General features: G+C 36.9%; 1 protein-coding gene across 2 annotated transcripts in view; it reads right to left on the bottom strand.

Moving 5' to 3' along the window:
• nup153 (nucleoporin 153) overlaps nt 1-24,601 on the bottom strand; it is a 61,821-nt gene that overhangs the window by 7,516 nt on the left and 29,704 nt on the right. For both annotated transcript variants that reach the window (XM_039737527.1, XM_039737528.1), the window contains exons 11-18: nt 23,923-24,049; nt 20,997-21,125; nt 17,890-17,982; nt 17,150-17,234; nt 16,032-16,154; nt 8,895-9,524; nt 6,273-6,476; nt 394-1,227 (exon numbers count right to left, since the gene is read on the bottom strand). In XM_039737527.1, the coding sequence (XP_039593461.1) occupies nt 394-1,227; nt 6,273-6,476; nt 8,895-9,524; nt 16,032-16,154; nt 17,150-17,234; nt 17,890-17,982; nt 20,997-21,125; nt 23,923-24,049 (2,225 nt within the window). The remainder of the gene's footprint in view (nt 1-393; nt 1,228-6,272; nt 6,477-8,894; nt 9,525-16,031; nt 16,155-17,149; nt 17,235-17,889; nt 17,983-20,996; nt 21,126-23,922; nt 24,050-24,601) is intronic.

Raw genomic sequence — 24,601 nt, 5'->3', positions numbered from 1 at the left:
TATTAAAAACGTACACCTATAATGTCACTGCATGTGATGGATCCACAAAATCTTTACATTTGCCCAATCTGACGATAACTCATTAGCCAGTTACCTAAACATTTTTAAAAAAATTCAGTTTCTTCAAAGGCAATAAAGTATAGTATTGCTAACATTGAACATACAGGGTGACAAAATGTCATCCTTTTATGATGCCATCGTCTTTCAGGCTAAACAAAAACACTAACATTAAGGAAAAATTGCACATACAACTCATTTACATTGTTTAAGATGTGTTTGTGGAGAGAATTTAAAAAAAGCAGATTTCTGTCCTTTGCAACTCTAAACACTGGTGAAAGAAAGTTATTATGATGACCAGATACATGGTTATGCATTAAATTAAAAACAGAATACCTGTAGCTGCTGAAGCAACTCCAAATGTAAAGGAAGGTTTAGGCTGTTCGACAGTCTCTTGCTTCTCTGCTGTTTTACCTAACTCAAAGGGCGATTTGATGTCGTCTTTGGCTGCCAGTTGCTGCTTATTGAAAGAGAAACCAAGTGATGCTGGTGCCTCTGCCTCTTTTCCAAATGTGAAGGTGGTGCCAGTGTTAGAGTCCTGTTTTTGTTCATTCTTTCCAAATGTAAAGGTAGGATTGACTGCAGTTGGGGTTGACGTAGTACAGGTGGCTACAGAAGTGCAAGCTTCTTTTTCTATTGGCTTCCCAAAACCAAAGCCCAGTGTTGATACCTTTTCCTCAGGGACTTTCTTCTCATCAGTTTTTCCAAATGTAAAGGTAGGTGTAGATGAAGACCCAAGATCATTTTTCTCATTTGGAGTACCAAACTTAAATCTTCCTTCAGATGCTTTTACCTCAGATGAGCCTGACTGTCCAAAAGAGAATCCTGCAGAAATCTCTTTACCTGAATCGCTGCTGCTGTCTGTCTGAAGAGTGCTGCATCCTGTGCCAAAAGCAACATTTGATGCACTAAATTTAAATTCACTACCGAATGTCTTTGATAATGGCCTATCACTGTTGTCTGTCTTTTTCTCAGAAGACCCAACTCCAAATTTAAATTTTCCACCAAATCCACCAGGAGAAGAGGAGGCAGAGTCTCCAGCAGGTGTAACTAATTTCACTCCACCAAAATCTTCAAACTTGACACCTGCTGTAGCTGTGCTTGCGGAAGATGGAACTCCAAATGTAAAAAGAGATGCAGTAGTTGTGGGCAAAGCAGGTGGTGCAAATCCTGTAAGGGTTAAAAAGAGGCACTTTCAGATTCAAAAGCAAGCATGTTACATAGACCGCTCACACTGACTTGATGCACTGCTGAAATAGGATAAGACACTTTAAATTTGCTCACTATTACCTGGTTAAGGCACAATTTAATGCCTGGGTGTAAAAAAAAAATATTTAAATGACCTTGGTGACAGAGTGGTATACAGCTTCCTAACACAGATCAGTTGGACATAATAGCTGTTCATTACAATGAGTGTACTACTCATCTTTTAATAGGGTGCTGAACCAGGAAGACAATGTGAAATGAGCCATGGTGGAACAAAGTGGGCAATGTTTTAGGTACTACACACATCTTATCTGCGTTTAAAAACAAAACAAAAAAACAGACTTGTCAGACAAGCAGAAAGCCAGTATTAAATGGAATGGCAGAGTTTTTGCACCACATTTCATCTGAAAATAAAAGGTTTTAATTAAAAACAATGCAACATCGTTGCAGACTCAATCCAGATCAAGGAGACACCTAAATAGCCATTCACATTGATCTTGCAACTACAAAATAAACTCTCTTTCTAAACAGAGAAGAGTCTATACCTTTCCTTAAAATCTAGGTTCATACACATATTCACTTTCCCAGGGGAATGGGAAACATTAAGCATACTCTGAAAAATAAAATTTATTCAAACAGCATTTTGGGAATCAAAAATTCTCTCTTTATAGCTCTCGAGTCAACGCACTCTGAAATCCCCCTGAACAACCTGCAAGGTTACAAGCAGCTTTTTACAAGCTCTAAAATGTACTTCACAAAATTGATTTGTGCCAGTGATTAAGCCCAGTCTGGAGAAGAAACTTTACTGGAAAAAGTGCAATCACATCACCTAACGTCTTTCCAGAAGAGTTGCACATTTCCAAATGAAATCGTAGAGAACAAAACAAAAACCCTAACACTTAGAAAGACTTGAGAGAGAGAGAGAATGCCACAACATGTAAATCACAGGACCATGTTAGAAATACAAAAAGCACATTCCTCCAACCGCAAAGGTCTTCACTTCTTCCTGTAGTCACAACACACAACTCCAAACAGCATTGGCATTTTCAGTATTTAATGTAAGTGGTATGCTTTATAAATGCACTACATTCATGGAAAAACTTCTCCATATCTGCTATTATTGCTATTAACACAGTTTGAGTAATGACTTCAGTGGTATTTCAAAAATAAGCAAAGAATTCCAAGAAAAAAAAAATACACTTAAAGTTTCAAAATTGGTAGATGACCTAATAGTGAGTTCCTCCAAATGCAATACGAGAAGCCTGACACACATGACAACCTCTTACCCTCAGTAAGAGATTAATTATAACTGCTCACTTCGTTCACTCACCCCTGTGTTTGGTTTACCGGATATGCAATTTAAAGAGATTATTATTTTCATGGGAATTGTTACATATGCATTATTTTCACTTTTACTTTAAAAAATGTTGTAAAAACAATACTTGTCCTTTATTTCCAGCCCCTGGCGTTGTTACATCTCTTTCTTGCAGGACATATAACGCTGCTCACGTTGTGAATGGGGGGGTGTTGTCTGAATGCACGTTAAGGAGATGACATCGGATCATCTGCCGTCTTTCTGCTGCTGGCGAGCTGCCTGTTCTGCTTGTCGCATATCGTTGTTTTAAGAGCTGGGAGCACATGACGCGTGTCTGCCAAAAGCAATCTAACAACTGCTAGGTTAGATGTCCGTGGACTTGTTTTAAATGATGGCTCACTGCCTTGTCTCACGTTATGTTGTAAAAACAAATACTTGTCCTTTATTTCCGGCCCAGGGCTTGGTTAAATCTCTTTCTTGCAGGACGTATAAGGCTGCTCGCGTTGTGAAGGGTTGGGGGGGCGGCTGCTGTCGCGCTGCCCGTTGATCTTTTTGAAGTCTGTACAGCCAATGTCCTTTTTGCCTCTTTGTGTCTCTGCTGCTCTCGTTGTGAAGAGGGGGAGTTAGGGTGGCTGAACGCACACAAGGAGAAGTGGTCAGATCATCTGCAGTGAACTGCGTGTTTTGCGTGTCGCTTGACATTGTTTTAAGAGCTGGGAGCAAGTTAAAGTGTCTCTTACGGGACTTCAAATTGTCTTCTGAGAAGATCACGTCTCATCTCCCTAGTCTGCCTCCCCAAGATTTTTTTTTTTAATACAGAGACCGGTTCGGAAATTGACAGAACCTTAGCCCTAATTTGATCCCCTTTGATGGAGGTGTCCTTTATAAACAGAAAAAATAACTACCGGATTAAATTAAGCCAAACAAACAAACCGAATATATATTATGAAAACCCAAACAGAACTACATATTCCCCTTTAGAAAATCATATATGAAATTGAACTGAACAAGTAAACAAATAATGATCTATATGACCCTAGTCGTGAATCACCCCTTTAAAATGAACTGTGCAGAAAATGTAAAAGACAAGAGAAAAATGACTAATTATAGACAGCACATGAATATATATTTTACAGAATACATAAAAGTCTCACACACACCCCATGCACACTCCACAGTCCCTTTTAGATTGTTCTCTTTGGCTTTGGATTCAGCCAGTCCGGGTATTTCGCCATTAAATCCAGTGCACTGGTAAAATGCCACACTGGCATGTTTCCCCTCTACAATATAGGAGCGTTCTCACCGGTTTGGAGACAAGTCCTTTTCCGGAAGCCAAGGTCTGCCTCACCGGGGGTAAAAACTTTAACATGTCAATCAAGTGGAAGACGCAACCATCACAAACACAGATGTCCTCCACTGGTCAGCCAGAACTCGTTTACGTGTGTGTCTGAACCAATATAAACACAGAGTTTTCATGCCTTTCAGATCACTCCCTTTTAAATCCTTTCTCCAAGCTCCTCCTCCTCTCTTTTTTCAAAATTGCAATCAAAATTGCACACCTCTTTTTTTCCTGAAGACTGTGCTGTTGTGTGATGTAAGGGGAAGGACTTTTATGCAAGGACTCACAGGGGTGGTTTGACCCCTTTCTTCCCTTAGAGATATCCTTAAAATGCTCAATACCTAGGACATAAATTCCAAAGGGAACAAGGCGGCAGAAACAGACACAGCATATTCAATATGTAGCAACTGTTTCAACATAATCAGCATTAGCAGATATCAAAATTAAGAATATATGTGCACATTGATTCTATTGCTCACAAATGGAATGTCAAAAATTAAACAGCTTTGAAATGAAAGAACTGTTTATTTAAAGTTGTTGCAAGTTAAGGTAACAAATGGACAGAGCCAATTTGCTATTTGATTCTTGCATTTTTTTTATTATTATGCTGGCAGCCTTGAACTGTCACATTATCTCAGGAAAATGAAGTTCTGTCACATATGGTAAAATTGTATGTATTAATTAGATAGTTGCCAAATCTGAATGAAACAGTTTGACAATTATAAAGAAAAATGTTAAGCTTGCAAAACAATGTTCATAGTGTGTATGTATGGACATTTTTGGTGTGACAAAAATCTAAAAGTTACCGTATTAGTCACTCCATAAGATGCACTGTTTCCACCCTCCCAAAAGAAGGGTGGAAATGTCTTTGTGTCTTATGGAGCAAATATTGTGTCACAGACCATGATGCGTATTACCTGACAAAAGTCCACATCCAGGGGTAGAGGACAACAATCAGCTGTTAATGGTGACAAAAAACTCACTGTTACGTTACAGGCATTCCCTTCTCTGCTTGGAGGAATGTTAGACTCATTGATTCGGCATCTAATCCTGGCATGTGCGTGAGTTACGAAATGTAAACAAATTTAAACAAAGGCAAGATGGCATCAACATCTCACAAGGGAGCGAAGCAAGTGCAGAAAACAAAATACTCCGCAGACGATGTTTTGCGCATTATCGCTGAGTTGGACTCTGATTTTTCAGAATCTGATTTTGCGGGGAGTGATCAGGAGATTTAGAAAGACAGTGAGGAACTGGCATCAGCTGATCAGACACCAGCCGATCGCTCCCCAGCTGAGCGCATTCGCGCAGCCGATGTACCTACGGCAAGGTTCGTATGGAAGGAATACTTTCAGCTACTGTCAGACAAGACAAACAGGTATGCAGAGCAACTTTTTGAATCGCAGGCTGCACTTGCACGGCATTCTTGTTTTTAAAAGTGGAAACCCACAACAAGAGACAAGATGAAGGACTTTGTGGTATTACAAAGAGATGAGACTGGAGCATTGGTCCAAACGTGCTTTGTCCCCTGGTGGCTTTGGACAGGTTATGCCACGTGATGATAGGTACATGCTCCTGCAAAGTGATTGTGAGCAACTGCACTTCATAAATTCTGACACTGGCAATGAGGAGTTCTTAGGGTTTCCAGAAAACTAGAAGAGCGCTTGAACCTTAAAGTCTCTCCTCATTTGTTAATGATAGTGATGATGGTTCTTAATACCGCTGTTGAATTTACGTGGTTGAAATATTATTCTGCAATATTTTATTAAATATTAGTACACCATTTGGTTCAGAATATTTTTTTTCTTGTTTTCCTCCTCTAAATCTAGGCGTGTCTAATGGTCATGTGCGTCTTACGGAGCAAAAAAATACTGTAATTGCTAAAAAAAACTGAAGAAAAATGAGAAACTAAAATTAGAAAATAACACGAAACTAAAACTCAAAGAATAACAAAGTAAAAATAAAATCTAAAATTAGAAACTGGCAAAAAACTAAAATAAAAATTAAAACCTAAAATAAACTAAATTAAGACCAAAAATATATCTTAAAAGTAGAAAAACATTGCTCTAATGTTCCTGATCTCAACCATAACTGTTTGCTGCATGCTCCTTCATTATTACAAACTTAAACCAAATGGAATCAATATTCTCAGCAACTTTTTTCCCTAAAGAAATTTGATGATTGCAAAAACAAACTTGGAGAAACAAAATTAAGATTTAAAATTAAGCCAACAGAATCAAAGAATTATACTAGTTGAACAAGCGTGCATCACAAACAACTTAAAAAAATGGGACATGACTTGTAAGCTCAGGCTAAAACTCTGAAAATAAGAGTCTCATATATTAACATAAATACCTTTCAGCTCCACCTTAGTTCCAGGTTTAGAAGTCTGACAAGCTACACATACGGAGGCTTCAGGTTTGTTTTCCACTAGACATGCATTACATTCCCAGCTTCCTTCTGGCTTTTTGAATTTGTCTCCAAAACCCATCAACCCACCAGATGGTAAAGAAGCAGTTGTGGTGTTGGAGGGAAACACACTCTGAGTTGCTGTAGCTCCTAGAATAAAAAGTACAATCAGAGAAAAGAAACATTAAAATGTGTAGAAGTGTCACTATCTCCCTTGATAAATTGTAAACTAAGGATTTTCCCATGTTCATCTCAGAAAACCCAAGGAGGTGTAGATTCTGATTAACCTAAACTTAATCGAAAAATAAATTGAACGATTAGTCGACTACTAAAATAATCATTAGTTGCAGCCCTACAACTATCACAATTTATACATTTAAATTTTCTTTTGTTAAAGTGATACTGACCCTTTAAAAAGTTATGACTTTTGTTAGTTTACAAGTCCACTGCATGGCCCACTCACAAACACACCCATACTCGCAATCAAAAATTAACCTGAATCACTTCAGAGAAGAGGGAAGAGTAACTGAATTTTTGAATGAAAACTAACACACTGATGAGGACAATGTGCAAACTCTACAAAGATAACAAGGAATAATAAGAAAATTTTGAACCCAGGACACTGGCTTTGTGAACCAACACACTACCAGGCAAAATACAGCAATAGAGGAAATCAAGAAGGGGACGTTTTCATTATATGGTATTAACACTTCATTTCAAGGGTCTACCTAACATTTAGGTTGCTATGAGGGAAATGTGGATCATCAGCTTAATTTCACAATACAGTATTCAACTTTACACAGACAAATGATGTGCAAAACCACTCTGCTGAAATATGGATGACAGTTCTATGTTAAACAACAGGTGTACCTTGTGAATGCATCCTTGCGATGCTTCACATCTTTTCTCCAGTTTCATCAGCCTTCCTTTCTTTTGGTCAAAGATTCACTGCAATTCCAGCTAGATTTACACCATATGTGGAGATTAGTTTTGGCTATTTGCTTCTAAACACTAAAGCCAAAATTGCTGAGCAATTTTAGATTATTCCTACATTTCTAGGTTCTCTTTGATCATTTCTTCTAGCTATCCCAAATAGAAGGTGCCTTCCAGATCATAAAATCCATCACAAAAACTGACGAAAGCTGCAAATTGTCACATGCAGTAACATTTTACACTGTAGCTCAAAGTTGCATTTATGTATTCTCTCATTTTGTAGTTCCAACTCTAGTTCTAAACTAACCATTCAAGGATATGAACTGCTGCATGTGTATTCATATTCCCATATGCAGCACTGCTATGATGAACATCTGGGAAACAGTTATACTACAAGTAAAATATATTGGCAAAGAACATGCACATAAATTTGACCACACTATGAACACATGAACTATTGTTGGTTAATGAAACCCTACTAATCTTAATCTTTGACAAAGAGAAAACAAAAGCAAGAACTTTAGTGTCAGCAGACAACACCAGCTTGCACCACTGTACTTTTCTCCATGCTACATAAGAATGTGGATTTGCTTAACCCAATTAGCTGGAAATAGTAAAGGACAGCTGCTGAGAAACAAGGTCCTTACTTGCTACACAATATGGTTTCTGACCGAGAAAATGTGCTGAAATGACATATACTGTATTAATGTATATAAATTTATTTTAATAGGACCCTTCCACATGTGGATGTACAGGAAATGTGGTAAGTTCCATTCTTTATACTCTGCTACGCTGAGATATTAATGGGACCATAGAATATACATGATTTTAATAGTGTGCTGCCAATTCCCTATAGTATGTGAATGTTGAATCACTGTAGAGAACCATAGAAGTGTGAATGTAGCCAGTGTTGAGATATGGGCTGCCTTGTGAGCCTGCCACTAAAGGTGTCACTACTGGACAGTGAGGGTTGGATACAGCGGTAGAACTCAGACATGCTAGCTCGACCCTGACCAAAATATTAAAAAGCCCATAAAATGTGCAGTTTATGAAAGAAAACAATGCAGTATTAAGCACTTATTCAATGATTTTAAAAAAAAAATTTTAGGTATGCATCAATCTAATTCAATGTAATACAATGCTCCTTTGAATTAACTAAAAACTTACAGCAAAATGTATTTACAAGCTCCTGATTGAGGAAAAGATGAGTGCACATAGGGGACTGCAGCCAATACCAACCAGAATGGGGAACAAGGCAGGGCATCTGTCCATTTCATGGTAAACATACACACACACATACACACATTCAATTTAGTGTCTTCAATCCACCTAACCTGCACTGAGCAGAACATATTTCCACTTGTGCACTTATACTTCCATGCCAAGCAAATGATACAGAAGGATAAACTAATATTGCATGACTGATTGCATTATTTGAAGATGATACCCGTTGTGTAACACGCAAAGATTGCAATACCATGTCAGCAATAAAGTAACCGATATTAAAATTACTACACATAAGGGAAAAAAAATCACTCTTGAGAAGACTCAAAACTGAACTACATAAAGAAATCAAAGATTCGAAGTTTTAAATGTAAACTTTTTCTTTCCAAGTTACCATCATATATTACTCACCTGGTTTTGCACTCTGGCAACAAACACATTTTATATCTTCTGCCTTATTTCTCACACAGCATGTTTCACAATCCCAGGCTCCTTCTGACTTTTTAAACTTGTCCCCAAATCCCAACACAGGAATCTGAGAAGATACTGCTGTACTGATGCTAGTGGAGCTTGTACTACTTGGAGTCAATATTTTTTCCACAGAAGGCAAGGTCAAGGCAGGTTTAACACCAGTCCCAGGTTTTGCAGTTTCACATGCCACACACTTCAGAAGTTCAGGTTTATTCTGTATTAAACAAGTGTCACAATCCCAGGTTCCCAAAGGTGGTTTAAACTTTTCCAAGAGACTGGGTGCCCTCTCACTTGCAGAGGTTTTACTTCTGTCTGAACTACTACCACTAGTTCCCACAGGTGCTTTCACTGCCTCAGCTGCATTTGGCTTGAGGGCACTGCATGCAACACATTTGCTATCTGTTGCTTTATTTTGCAAAAGACACACATCACATTTCCAGGAATCTTTTGCTGGTTTAAATTTATCAAAGCTTGTTAAACCTTGCGAGACATGGCTTTCAGCACTGGACAGAAGAGGTTTTGTTTGAGCTGAAGATTCTGAAGAAGGTGGATGAGATGGAGATGCATAATCTACAAGAAAAAATAAATTAGGAAAAAAAAACAAAAACAAAAAAATGTATGCAGTATATATGCAACAAGAAATGCAACATTCTTCTCCTAAACACAAATATTTAAGTTTAAGTAAGGTTGTCAAAATCATGTTCCTCTAAAACTTGGAACTAGGGAGTTTTAATAGTAAATAGACATAATGAGTCTTTTGAAATGCACAAAGTAGGCTCAGATTCTGAAGAAACAACTTATTTTCTGGAAAACTGGCTCTCTATAGTGCATATACTCGCAACTTTCTCCCTATCTATAATTTGAATGACTCTTTCAATGCAGTGTTCCAAAACAGAAGGTTATGAAATTACCACGGAGATGGATGCCAAAGTTTATATAAATCCTCTAGGAGAGAAAACTTCCATTCCCCAATTAATTATTCAGCACAATAATTCTCAGAAAAATTATTGAGAATCCTTCATACTAACAACAATATGCCTAAATAATGTTTCACTGTGACTGTACCTGGCAAATACTAAGTTTTTTTAATTCTCTTTCGTCATTCCACTATGTTCAGACCATAGTGTGTGCATCTATCTCATTGTATGTGTGTACAGTATATAGATTTATTTAACTTGCTTCGGGCCAAATTTCCTCCTGGGGACAAAAAGTTCTCTCTTCTGCAAGACGGCATTGCACAGAAAAGTCTCAGCTCTAAGTCTGAAAAATTCAGAAAAAAATGTGTTAAATGTTTCCCTTTGTGAGGATTGTGCTGTGTATATAATGTGGAAAATCTACTGTTTCTATACACTGCTCTACATCAAAGATCACTGCTCATCATACAACATAACCCAGCATCAGGGATGCAGTCTTGGCATTCTGTAATGATCAGGCTGCAAGAACACACTTTCAAATGAATTGGGCATCAAAAGAAAGATCCGATACCGACGCAAATTATGCGGATGGGAACAGAAGTGAAGTAAATGAGCTGGTGTCTACATCAGGCCGGTGCTTCTTTCTATCCTGCTTTCAAATGTTGGCTCTCTGGAGACATTTCTCCCCAATTTTGATCAACGCAAGAACTTTCCAACCAGGGTTCAGAACAAACTGGAAACTGCATTTTCAACTGTTGTGATATTAACAAAGCCATATCCCATCCAAATCTCAGTATTTCTGATCACGGACTGTTTTGATCACACGGTCTGTGCGACGTTCATAGCTGCTGCCACTGGTGCTCATCAGATTAACTTAGGAGAATGCATCATCAGTCACTGGCTACAACAAGTGAATAAATGATGACCATCAAAGACTTTTAGAACATGTGCATATTACAAATCCTGGGTAACACTGGACGTACTATGGCGTTATTTCAGTGCCACTATTCTGAGCACACGTAAAAAAATATTGAGCGCACGTAAAAAAAAGATTGCAAGTGCAAGTGTTGCATTTTGAAGAGAAATTTATTTTGAGCGTACAAAAGCTGAATTTAAATGAACAAAATTCATTGCTGCGTGCAAAAAATGTATTTCAGTGTTTGCGCTTATCCATATACACACACACAATAGCACCCCCTCTCGCTCAGTTTTTTCATTTGCGCTTGCTCGCAATGTGTTGCTTGCTCACAACATTCTCTGCTGCGAGCGCTCAACTCTCTGTACACCGTTATAAGTGTGCCACAAAACCAACCAATCACAGACTTGGTTTCAAAAATTCTGATTGGCTCTTACGGTCTCCAATCAGCTCGCTAGCTGCTGCATTCCGGAAACAGTCAGTTGGCATGGTTGTATAATGCAACTACATTATACTACACCAACGATAGTCTTAACAAATAATATATTTTAAAATAAAATAATTAAAGATATTATCCGCAAATTGGGGTTTAATTGAGTTTAGCTGGATTTAGCTACATTTCGGACTGTTTCCGGAATGCAGCAGCTAGCGAGCTGATTGGAGACCGTAAGAGCCAATCAGAATTTTTGAAACCAAGTCTGTGATTGGTTGGTTTTGTGGCACACTTATAACGGTGTACAGAGAGTTGAGCGCTTGCAGCAGAGAATGTTGTGAGCGCAAGCAACACATTGCGAGCAAGCGCAAATGAAAAAACTGAGCGAGAGGGGGTGCTATTGTGTGTGTGTATATGGATAAGTGCAAACACTGAAATACATTTTTTGCACGCAGCAATGAATTTTGTTCACTCAAATTCGGCTTTTGTACGCTCAAAATAAATTTCTCCTCAAAATGCAACACTTGCACTTGCAATATTTTTTTACGTGCGCTCAGAATAGTGGCACTGAAATAACGCCATAACGTACCATACACTGTTTAAAGTCTGAAATGCTTAGTTCAGGTCAAAAGGCAGCCCTCAGGACAGCAAGTAAAAGCCTCTCTCAGGGCAAAGCATCCAAGTCAGAGTATGGCAAGAAAATCCACTGCCACTCTCATGGCATCAGAGATAACCTTCCTTAGACAAGTTCATATGGTAGGCAGTGTGGTGTAGTGGTTAAGACTTCAGACTTCACATGCTGAGGTTAAGATTTAAATCCAAATATTGAAACTATGTGACCCTACGCAAGTCACTTCAGCCTGTGCTTCAGTTGAAAAACAAAAAGAAATTTAACCAATTGAATCATAAATGTTTTAAGCTGCAACCTCCACGTGGCACACTGGCTTAGCCCGTGGTCCTGTCAGAAACGCAAAGGAAAAAGCGAGAAAAAACATTTTGCAAACCTACAGAAATTCCTACAGTAGTACAGACTAGGAGTGTAACTTTTTATATAGTCCAGCAGCATTCAACCCACAATGCAGCACATTGTTGTGTGTCTGGAAGTGATGGTAATAGTGTATGATATGGTGATTTATTTTTTGTATGTGTGTGATGGAAGCTCAGCTGAGCCATCAGTTGTGTACCAAGTCTATGTTGTATTCCAGTTTCATCAAGTGGGTGCAAACATGGGTTTTCACAAATTAATCTAACAGTTACTCCAATTAGAGCATCACTATTCACAAGCACCGTCTGCACTTCTCTTCATATGATTGGTTGGCCCCTCCACTCACACACTTCGATCCAGTGGAATTCATGGCTGTTATTAGGACAACCGTCAGTCATTGACACTCAAAGTTTCTCCGCCACTCTGTATCAACTCAACCAACTTCCTTTTGTTTTTATACCACTGCTTAAGTCAACAAATAGTAAATGTTTCCTTGCCTCCATTTTGCATTCACTGAAATTTTTTTTCACGTGCCTTTGCCATTGTCTTTTAACCAAACACTGAACGGAAGGTGATATTTATATTGATATGCATATTAAAATATGCTAAATTATGGGAGGAGTCGGAGTGGGACGGCAGACGTGTACACATGCATTACTTCTGATGTGGATCGGGACATGAAGCGGAAGTGCATGGAAGTTGGTTTATGCATGGTTTTGTGCATCAGAATGTTGTGTATACGCACATTTCCATTTTTTCCTGTACTCCATGTTTTAGTGTGAAATCTACACACTGCGTTATGCATGAGGCCCTAGGACCCCAGTGGAAGTACTCTCTTCTTTCTGGAACTAAACTATCACCCTTAATATTACATATAAACAATTCAGAGCACTCCATCAAGCTGAATGATAACGCTAACCACAACACAGATTACCTCCTTCCCTAAAAAACAAAGAACCTTTAGACTTGTGCTAGTTTTCATCCAATAACCTTATAAATTGACATAAAACTTGACATAAAACTTATACATGTGAGCTACAAAGCACTACACTGTCAAACATATTTCATTGCAGATAATATACAACACCTTTTGCAGGTTATCAATAGTTTCATCCCCACTTGCTTTGTTGTAATCGATACAGGAAATGCTTTTGAAAGAATGACATGGCCAAGACTCTGGGAAGTAATGATCTTCATGAGCTTTGGATGCAATTTAATTAGTATGATTAAAACATTCTTCTCTGCCTATGCAACTATCTTTACAAATTTCTATATCACCAGCCTTTCTAGACGTTTTAGTATGGTGCCTGGCAGGCCTGCCCTTTATCTTTAATACCATCCAGTCATCCCTGTTAAGGGGTATGCTCAGTGATATGCAGGTGAAGAGCCTATGGCATCCTAAATAATGGATTATCTGTCAGGCAGACTACACTTTGTGGGACTCAAGGCCTGTGCCTTGAGCACCAAAAGGAACAGTCCTATCTTCTTTGCTCTTTATTTTGTATACTTCAAACTATAAATATCACACCAGATCATGTCACTTGCAGACATTTTCAGATGATTCTGCACTTATGGTAAGCATTGATTAGGGGGATGAGATAGAGTACAAGAGTCAGGAGGGTATCTGTTTCATGGTGTGGAAATAACTGTATGCAACTTAACATCAGCAAAACCAAGGAGCTATTTATTGACTTTTGCTGCACCAAAGAGTTTCTATGCCCAGTCACTATTCAGGGAGTGCATGTAGAAATAGGGCACTGCTACAACTTCTTGGAGGTCTACATCAATGACAGGCTGGAATTGAGTCATTAAACAGACAAATTACATATGAATGGCTAGAGCATGCTCCTTTTTCTATGAGACTGTGTTCCTTTAATTTAAGGTAGTGACATTGCTCACATGTCTACAACTGTGATGGTGACTGCTATTTTCTACACTGTAGTGTGGCGTGAGTGGCAACATCACTTCAAGAGGCGTGCACAGGGGCCTACATAATAAACTAATTAAAAGGACAGGTTCAGTTATGGAACACATTCTGAATCCCTTTAAAGGTAATAGCAAAGGAGATAAAGATGACAAAACTGCATGCCATTATGAACAATGCTGCACAACTTCTCTAATACATCAACAGGGAACAGTTACAGTTAAATTATTTGGCAGAAGTGTGTCAAGAAATGCTACTGTGGCTGCTTTGTATCAACGGCAATACACATACATAATGCCTCACTTTAACAATGCCAAGTCAGAAGTTTTTTTCTTTTTAATTTTCTTTCTTTTAACTCATTATGGTGTGTGTTCAGGCCATAGTGTGTGTACTGTATATTTATGAGTTTCTGTAAAAAGCAATAATTTCTCCCTGCGGACAAAGTACTATCAGTCTTTCTATGTCCACTATAATTGCAGAATTCTTGAGAAATAGGCAGTTGCTTTATGTTGTTCTTAACAAATATCCTCTATTAATGTTTTGTTCACTATATCATTTCTGCTTACACTGATATTTTATTATACTTGGGAAACATTCATACCACCATTCATTTTATTCTTGACCTTTTGGACGCCATATATGTCAGAATGATTTATTTTCAACAGCACTAAAAAACAAAATTCTCTCCCTGTTAGAAATGAATTTAAGAACTTTCTGACACAATAAAGAAAACAGTTCAGGTGAATTACAAAAAAGTAACAATCCAAAATCTCACTATCCCACTGATTAGATCTCTTTATCCTTTCATGCCAGGTTACCTATAAAAAAAAAAAATTTGGCTCCCGCAACAATTTCTTCAGTGCAGTGTGAACCCCTACCATCACCACCTACTGTATATACTACGAAAGGTATATATGTATATATATATAAATCAGTCTTCTGAAACTTTATCTGTTCGGAGGGTATCACTGGGTCCTCACCCTTCAGCCAATACACATACGGTTTTACCTGCCATCAATTCTACCTTTGTGACTTCTCACTGAAAAAAGGCTCCTCACATTTTCCAGACAAACTTAAATACTCTGTTGTACTTCCTTTTTTCTATTTACAACTGACATCAGCGCTAAGTTCATATGGGACTTTGCCATTTCAAACTAAACAATGTAATCAACTAATGAAATACCATTTTCTCTTGTGATTCATTCAGTATGTGCCCTACAGACAGTGATTTTCCTTTCAGAGAGGAAGAACCCAATTTAGCCAGAATTGTGTCCATTCCATCATTTCTATTTAAACCCTCAATTTGCATTTCTTTTTGTCAAATTCAGTAATGTACATCAACATTTCAGTCTTTTCTCACCAAGTTGTTCCATCCTCTACAAGGCTAAATCAAGCAGGGAGCACAATATTAAACATGTCTACTTGCAATACAAGGCAACCACTAAAACAGTATCAGCAACCTAGCCCCTACTTGCTCACTTTGCTCCACACACCTGTGAATGTAAAGCAAAGGATGCAAAATGCAACTGTCTTATAGGAAGATGGACAGGTCACTACTACAGGAGTTAAGCAGCACCTTAAAAAAAAAAAAAGTTTTTATTGTTCTCTTTATTGCTCCTTTGAAGCGAGCTGTGTGTTTTGAAGCTTTTAAGCTTTTAATTTTTTTAAGCTTCTGACATGCAGGAATTAAGCTGTGCCCTAAACCTTATATAAAATATTTAAAAAGAGAATAATGTGGAGTGTTGTCAGACTCCTAACTTCAAACATATTATTCATCAAAACTTCCTTTACCTTTCACATAGCTCTGTTACATATACAGAACTCAAAAGTCAAGAAAAACAAGAATTATTAATCAAATAATGTCACAGATAAGCATTGGTTAAAAGATTGAGAAAAAACATTTACCAGGTCCTCTGAGAACATCGAGCACACTGCCCTGCTTCAGGGTTTTTGCTGTTGTGATCAGACCCTGACCATTTTTACTTCCTGGTGAAGTATCAGAAGATGCAGATGTATGCTTGGCTTTACCTAAAATGTAGATAATATATAAAAAAAAAATATATATATAAAAAAAAAGATAAAATATTATGGAAAAGAGTTTAAAAAAAATATTTTTATACACATATATATATATATATATATATATATAGAGAGAATATAGAGAGATATATATATATATATATATATATATATATATATATATATATATATATATATATATATATATATATATATATATACACACACACACACACACATATATACACACACACATTAGGGCCGCAACTAATGATTATTTTGGTAGTCGAATAATCGTTCAATTTACTTTTTGATTAGTCACGATTATTTCATGCCTATTTTGATGCCTGCGACCTGTGGTTGCACATTGTGTTCTGGGCTCCAGTGTCCACCAACTGATGCCTTTAATGCATCTTTTTAAACAGACGTTTACTGACACTACCATAGTTTTAGCTGTGTTGAGCTAAAGATAGTTTTTAGTACACCAGGATACCAAACGGTCCACCTTACTCTCAAACAATTCTTGCCATCATTCAAGGGCTGCATCAGCAAATTTGAATAATCTAACTGATTGGTCAATGAAATTCCAGTAATTATTGTACAACAGATTCAATCTAATTCATATGTAAAATACACAAAATCCCCACATTAAAAATAAATGGCATTTAAATTTGATTACACCTGACCATAACGTAGTTTAACTCAAAAATAAAAATCCAAAGTAGTAGTTATTATTAGAAGACTCTCTTCTTTTAAAACAGCAAAATTGATGTGGCACTGACTCTTTGCATGAAACAGAGCCATCAAACTAATTAGTGCTATTAAAACAATGTCATGCAATGCATACTACTGAATATGCAAGTGCAGAAGCTAAGGATGCATGATGTACAAATATAGTGAAATAACTATTGATAAAAACAAACTCCAAGTCAAAGCAACAAACTTCATAGATGGTTTGTGATACTGTGAAGCAAAACAAGCATTGCTATGTATATTTTTCTTACCTCGGGTGAGTGCAGATGTCACAGGCACATCCAAACTAAAATTTGGACCATTTTTAGCAAGAGGTGCACTAAAGGTGAATGGAGGCTAAAAAATAGAAAGGGTTTTAAGTAAAACTGTGCATTTGCAGAAACATATTATAAAATTTAAAAATATATCTAAATAAACATGTTCTTGATTAGAGTAATATTACAAATAGTAAAGACTTTTAACTACTGATGTTTAACCGTAGGTCATATCTTATGTAGCTTCTCTACAATTACTTATGGGGCACTTCACTTAAATGACAAACATTGCAAACGATGCAAGAATACTTAAGCAATGTTACGGCATAATTGAAGGCAATGTTCGCCGATTATAAAAATAAAAAGTTGGGGGTGGAGAGTAGGGTAGGAAAATGTTTAATGTCCCTTGCTGAATTAAGGATATAATCAAGGCGATTTAGGAAAATTAAATTAAATATACGAGCAATGTTAAACACTTCCCAGTAAAGAGCAGTGGTAGGACAACTGCTGTGAAATTGCCAATAATGTACTTTATGAATCATTAAATATTTAAGTCATCTCTTCCAAAAATCAAATAAGGCAGATACAACCTTCTAGCAAAATTACCTCCACTGTTGATTTTTTTTTTATTAAAAAGATTGGTTAACAAAAGCACATAATTGTTATTAAAATTACTTAAAGTTCATATACTGCATAGAGTGCAAGACAAAGGGCAAGTTTTAAAAGGAAGGGCTTACAGATGTCATAAAAGGAGGTAGACTTGGCTCTGAAACTTTGACAATGGGTGATGAAAAAGTGAAAGCGGTACCATTTAAATCTGGAGAAGACACCTGAAAGAAACATTTATAGTATTAGCATGTAACACAGCAAGCAAAGTGAATAATTTTCAAACAAGTGTAAGTGCTGTCCAACCGTGTAATAGGATTTCTACAATTTTTGTAAAATACCCCTGGTTTTGTTGTGGTATGGGATAAAGGTTTACCTTCACAGTTCAGTCTGCATTCTTGCTACTCTATTATACCTACTGTAGTAAAGCAAAAAAAAAAAAAAATATATATATCAGTGAATGACCTCAAATCAAAGACGCAATACAGATATATAAACAGGAGTTTCAGATGTTAAATTAGCAAAACTAACCCTGCTCTATATCAAAAAAATGGACTGTTCAAAAAACCTGATACCGATTTCTTTTCCACTCTACTTCTGAAATGATTCTATGCACTTTGTGTTCTAAAGTAATGTACATACTACCAACCCCTCTCACAGGAACATAAGTAGGGGTTGTTGCAAGCATTCTAGTCATTCAATTAATCAGATTTTAAAAAGTTGATTAAAATTAACCTCTGAGTAATCACCAAAATAACAGCAAGCAAACAAGGCATGGATGAGGGACCCATCAGAAACAGTCAGAAAGTATCAATGGTTTGAAACCATGGTTTGGCAGTTGTCTGCAAACATTGTAACACTAAATCACCTATGTAACACCTGTGGCAGCAGCAGAAACATCTTTAAAAAAAAAATAAATAAATAAATAAAAAAGACAGATTTCATTCCAAAGGATCTGTTAATGCAAAGGTATGGCTAACTGCAGACTATGTGTAGTTGTGTTATGCTACTTAGCTTATGGCTTTGTCAGCTTATTATACTGGTTATAGCTATCTGTTAGTTCGAAGTATTTTGTTTCATTCTCCTAGTTTAAATAGAATGACAAAGGTAGACCTTTTTGCATGCACCATGACCACATACAAAGCCAGTTATAAGAAAAATACAACCTCTCTGTGCTCCCCAAACTCTTACAGGGTTTCATACCAAGGTTATTATAGTTAACAAAAACTAAAATATTAAAAACAAACTATTAAAAAAACATTTTCTTAAACTGAAATAAATTAAAACCAAGATGAAAAACTAAAACTAAATGAAACTATTAAAGTTGATGAAAATACTAACTAAAACAAAATACATTTACTAAAAATATTTTTAGTTTGTTTCTGAATGAATATCCTTGCTTTAGTCTTTAACCCTTGTAACTTTTAACTCTAAAACAGAAAGTACTCCACCATGAGCCGCCCGCTTATATATTCATCTAGTGAATGGCGGCTGGTGAAGGAGGGTGGGTGTTCACAAAGCATTTGAGGTGACAGAACAAAATGAATATGGGCACGTAAAGCATATGTAATAAAAAGCAAATTACTCTTTCGCCTTTCTTTATGCTTGCTGTATATATCAAGATGTCAAACACCTGAAATCGGAATGAGCTGTCAACAAAACTTTACCGTACGGACAGAAAAATCATGAGTGAGTAATGTTTCAGTTTATTTCTTAGGTGCCTGTGTTTTGTTGACAATAATTCGCCTGCCACTTCAAACAAGAGAAATCCTTTTTGAAAAAAAAAAAAGGAAACAGCACTGATCGAGAGACTGACTAGGTCATCATACAAGATCAGTATATTTTTACTGACCAATCGCTTTTGCTTTAAAAATGTTGTTTAACAACAAAGCGAATCAAACCTTCCAAAATTCCTGAGTTGGCAATGTCTCTACTGAACTACAAGTAGGCAGGTGAAGAGAGTCTGCTAACTGGTGAAAAACTAAACATACTAATGTGTTTTTGTATTTATTCCATATTTATTAATTTACTTTTTAGTTTATTTTCACAGCTCAAAATACCTGAAATTGTGAAAATAATCCAGTAGCAGAATTATGTTTTAAAACATTTGTCCCCTTTTTAGTTTTTCTCTCTCTCTCTCTCTCAAAATAGATAGCTGAAATATCATATTCTTTATGTTCTTAACATTGGCCATATATCTTACATATTGCATACAAACAAAAGATTTTTCATGCCTTGCATCCAAACCTGCTGGGGTAAGTTTCAGGTTTCCTGCGATTATGCTCTGGATAAACAGGTTTAATGTATATGTTGTTCCTAATCTCAGATGCTGTCTCTTGTCGTATTACGACATTCAGCAAGAAAATTTTGTAAATGAAGTAAACAGTAGACAAATGAATTTATGATTTTATGTATTAAATAAAAGTCTTAAGTTGCAGCTCTCCAACAACAAATGCAGCAGAGCGGACAGGGTACAATTTTCAACTGAGAAGCTTAAAATGTAGCAACTGCTTATCTATGTTGTAGACTGGGTTTTTGAATTTTTTAAAAAGCTGCTTAAAAGTTTAGATTTTTCATTATGCTCTTTTTAAGGCTTCCTAGTTTACTTTTTCATTAAAAAGAAGATCTTGAAATTGTATGTCTAGTTTGTTATTTAGTTATATTCATTTTAATGTACAGTTTAATAGAATATTTATCAAAACCTGTACACTACTAGATTACCAATATATGCTCATATTAATTAACTGTCTTTATAAAATGGATGGCAAATTACAGCAAAAATATCCCATTTCAAAGATATGCATGCTAAAAATCCATTACGCTTGAAAACAACCACAATTGCGTTCAGCAACCAAAACTCCCCCAAACTGCTTTGCAACAAACTGGATTTGTGTCAATATATATATTAGACCCTGTAACAAGGTTTAACAATTCCAGGTACGACGAAGTGAACATAAAATTATACTATACGGTATACATTAATAGCAAAGATAGGGAAAAATAATGTTGCGAGCCAAAAATCAGTACTTAATTTTTTTTTTTTTAGGAGAAATGCAATCAAGCCATATCAAAAGAAGCCAAATGGGTTGATGTTTGTTAACAAAACTAATAAGACAACAAACTTGTCAAAAAGGGGAAAATCTTACAGTATAAACAGCTTATAAACACAAATTAATGATCTACTAACAGCTATAATACATAAGCAAAATTTATTCTTTTAGTTAAAATGAGAGTTTACTTTGTTAGAAGCTGTGGCGGCTGTAGCCTTGAATATACCATCTGAAGACAGAGAAGATTCAAAACTAAAAGAAGGCATTGTGGTCTTGCTAATAGGTAATGCCACACGTGGCAGGTCTGGGACTTTCACCTATGAAAAGCAAATAGATATTCAATATTGTAATCAAGAGGGAACACAAAATATATGGACAAAATTAGCATACTCTGATCATATGCACCTACATTTATCTGTAACTGACAAATACAGAACACATGCAAGCATTAAAATAAAAGCAGCATACAAAAATTCTATTCATCTATTCATTCATTTCTTGAATCGGCTCAGTTGACGGCATGGTCACTGGGTCTCTAACACTATCCCAGCAGCATCTGGAACAAGACTGGATGAACCTCTGAACATGCAAGACCATCAATAAAAGGCTACACCAAGTTATACACCTACCTCATTCATACCATAGGAGTTTAAAGATATCATGCACATTTTCAGGATGCCCCATTTACATACATAAATGCTTAGTACATTTAAATAGGTTTACCAAATTTAGCCTCATAATTTCTTCATTAATCCAAAATCATTGACACTAGAAAACAATAACTTGCTTATTAGGCTAGGAGTGAAAATAAACAGAAGTTGGTTGGAATAAAAATCATGTGATCACAAGGATGGAGTCTGAAAACCACTCACCGAAAGGAAAGAAAATTTTCCTAGTCAATATCTTAAAAATCCACTTTGTGGTGTGGCACTTTTATGCCTGGCCTTCTGATTTGTGAAGAGGTTCTTGATTACCCGTATCTATTATGAAAATGCTCTTTCCTTTCTATTCATTAGCTTAAAATGAAAGTCTTCCTACTGATCCTGGTCCTATAGGTCTAGTAGCAGTAACTAAAGCACCTGATCATGCTCCTCATCAAGAACTAGTCACTACCACACTACCTGAGACAACACAGGCACAGTGATGAACTAAAATGCACATACAGTGGAGGAAATAATTATTTGACCCCTCACTGATTTTGTAAGTTTGTCCAATGACAAAGAAATGAAAAGTCTCAGAACAGTATCATTTCAATGGTAGGTTTATTTCAACAGTGGCAGATTGCACATCAAAAGGAAAATCGAAAAAATAACTTTAAATAAAAGATAGAAATTGATTTGCATTTCATTGAGGGAAATAAGTTTTTGAACCCTCTAACAAAAAAAGACTTAATACTTAGTGGAAAAACCCTTGTTTGCAAGCACAGAGGTCAAACGTTTCTTGTAATTGATGACCAAGTTTGCGCACATTTTAGGAGGAATGTTGGTCCACTCCTCTTTGCAGATCATCTCTAAATCCCTAAGGTTTCGAGGCTGTCTCTGTGCTACTCTGAGCTTGAGCTCCCTCCATAGGTTTTCTATTGGATTAAGGTCCGGAGACTGACTAGGCCACTCCATGACCTTAATGGGCTTCTTCTTGAGCCACTCCTTTGTTGCCTTTGCTGTATGTTTTGGGTCATTGTCGTGCTGGAACACCCATCCACAACCCATTTTCAGTTTCCTGGCAGAGGGAAGGAGATTGTCGCTCAGGATTTCACAATACATGGCTCCGTCCATTTTCCCGTTAATGCGATTAAGTTGTCCTGTGCCCTTAGCAGAAAAACACCCCCAAAGCAAAATGTTTCCACCCCCATGCTTGACGGTGGGGACGGTGTTTTGGGGGTCATAGGCAGCATTTTTCTTCCTCCAAACACAGCGAGTTGAGTTAATGCCAAAGAGCTCTATTTTGGTCTCATCAGACCACAGCACCTTCTCCCAGTCACTCTCTGAATCATTCAGGTGTTCATTGGCAAACTTCAGACGGGCCTGCACATGTGCCTTCTTGAGCAGGGGACCGTGCGAGCCCTGCAGGATTTTAATCCATTGCGGTGTAATGTGTTTCCAATGGTTTTCTTGGTGACTGTGGTCCCTGCTAATTTGAGGTCATTAACTAACTCCTCCCGTGTAGTTCTAGGATTCTTTTTCACCTTTCTCAGAACCATTGACACCCCACGAGGTGAGATCTTGCGTGGAGCCCCAGAGCGAGGTCAATTGATGGTCATTTTGTGCTCCTTCCATTTTCGAACAATCGCACCAACAGTTGTCACCTTCTCTCCCAGCTTCTTGCTAATGGTTTTGTAGCCCATTCCAGCCTTGTGCAGGTCTACAATTTTGTCTCTGACATCCTTGGACAGCTCTTTGGTCTTTCCCATGTTGTAGAGTGTGGTGTCTGCTTGATTGATTGATTCTGTGGACAGGTGTCTTTTATACAGGTGACTAGTTAAGACAGGTGTCCTTAATGAGGGTGACTAATTGAGTAGAAGTGTCTAACCACTCTGTGGGAGCCAGAACTCTTAATGGTTGGTAGGGGTTCAAAAACTTATTTCCCTCAATGAAATGCAAATCAATTTCTATCTTTTATTTAAAGTTATTTTTTCGATTTTCCTTTTGATGTGCAATCTGCCACTGTTGAAATAAACCTACCATTGAAATGATACTGTTCTGAGACTTTTCATTTCTTTGTCATTGGACAAACTTACAAAATCAGTGAGGGGTCAAATAATTATTTCCTCCACTGTATATACTTTTTGTTCAGTTTTACCATTATGAATAGAATTTTTTTTCTCTTCATCTTTGATTTCTTTACAATAGATTGTTCATTAGGTGCCATTTTTGAATTAGAATGTGGCTTCTTGGAAGTTGCGGACTGATGGGAAGTAGAAGAGAAACACCCACACAGGAGACTGCTAGAACTTTATAACATGGACAAGGATTTTTCCTTATTAGGGTGTGAGAGAACCAAAAGCAAAGTACTCTTAATAGACTGCTGGGGTATTTGGGGGTTGAGTGGTGACCATGAACTGCAAAATTCAAATCAAAAGAAAGTACTGCAATGAATTACAGATGTTTACTCTACCTGTCCTTCCTGTGAAAATTTAACTGAGGCATGGCCTAGTCTCTCCCTCTTCATTTTTCCTCCTGCTCCTCCCGAAGGCAATCCATTGGATGCTGGAGTGCTGCTGAGTGGAAAACTGCTCCTTGCTCTAAGGAAAGCAAAGAAAAAAAATGTAATGAGCACAAGTATCACTTTAAAGCAAACTAACATCTGGCAATATTTCCAGATGACAAACATGTTACATCTAAAGAGGATGAACAGTTTAAACAGACCATATAAAGGTGAAGATATGGACTATTCAGTAATTAAAATCCAATAAGTAGGACAATTAAGAACTCTGACAATTTGAGAGCTTAATCCTAAGTAGTAGGCTCAACTTTAGTGTACACTGCATTATAATTAACTTCCCTGGCACTGAAACGGCAAAAGCAACTTGTCTTCTTAGACAAACATGCAGCAGTTTAACATCCATCACAGGCTCCTACTACTTAAACTTGTGAAATGTCCTTAATTAGAGAGAACAGTTAAAGAAATAGTTCACTCAAAAATGCATTTTTTTATAAGCTACAGTACTTACCCCAATGTGTTTTATAGTGATGACCAAGATGTATTTTTAATCTCATGTTTTCAACCTCTCTCCCTTTCGAGGGGAACAAAGACAAAGTTTGGCATAAAACAAGCCAATGGTGACCAATGCTTT

Source organism: Polypterus senegalus, chromosome 15 (genome assembly GCF_016835505.1).
Source record: "Polypterus senegalus isolate Bchr_013 chromosome 15, ASM1683550v1, whole genome shotgun sequence".
NCBI classification, from domain to species: domain Eukaryota; kingdom Metazoa; phylum Chordata; class Cladistia; order Polypteriformes; family Polypteridae; genus Polypterus; species Polypterus senegalus.
This window is presented reverse-complemented; position numbering and strand designations above follow the sequence as displayed.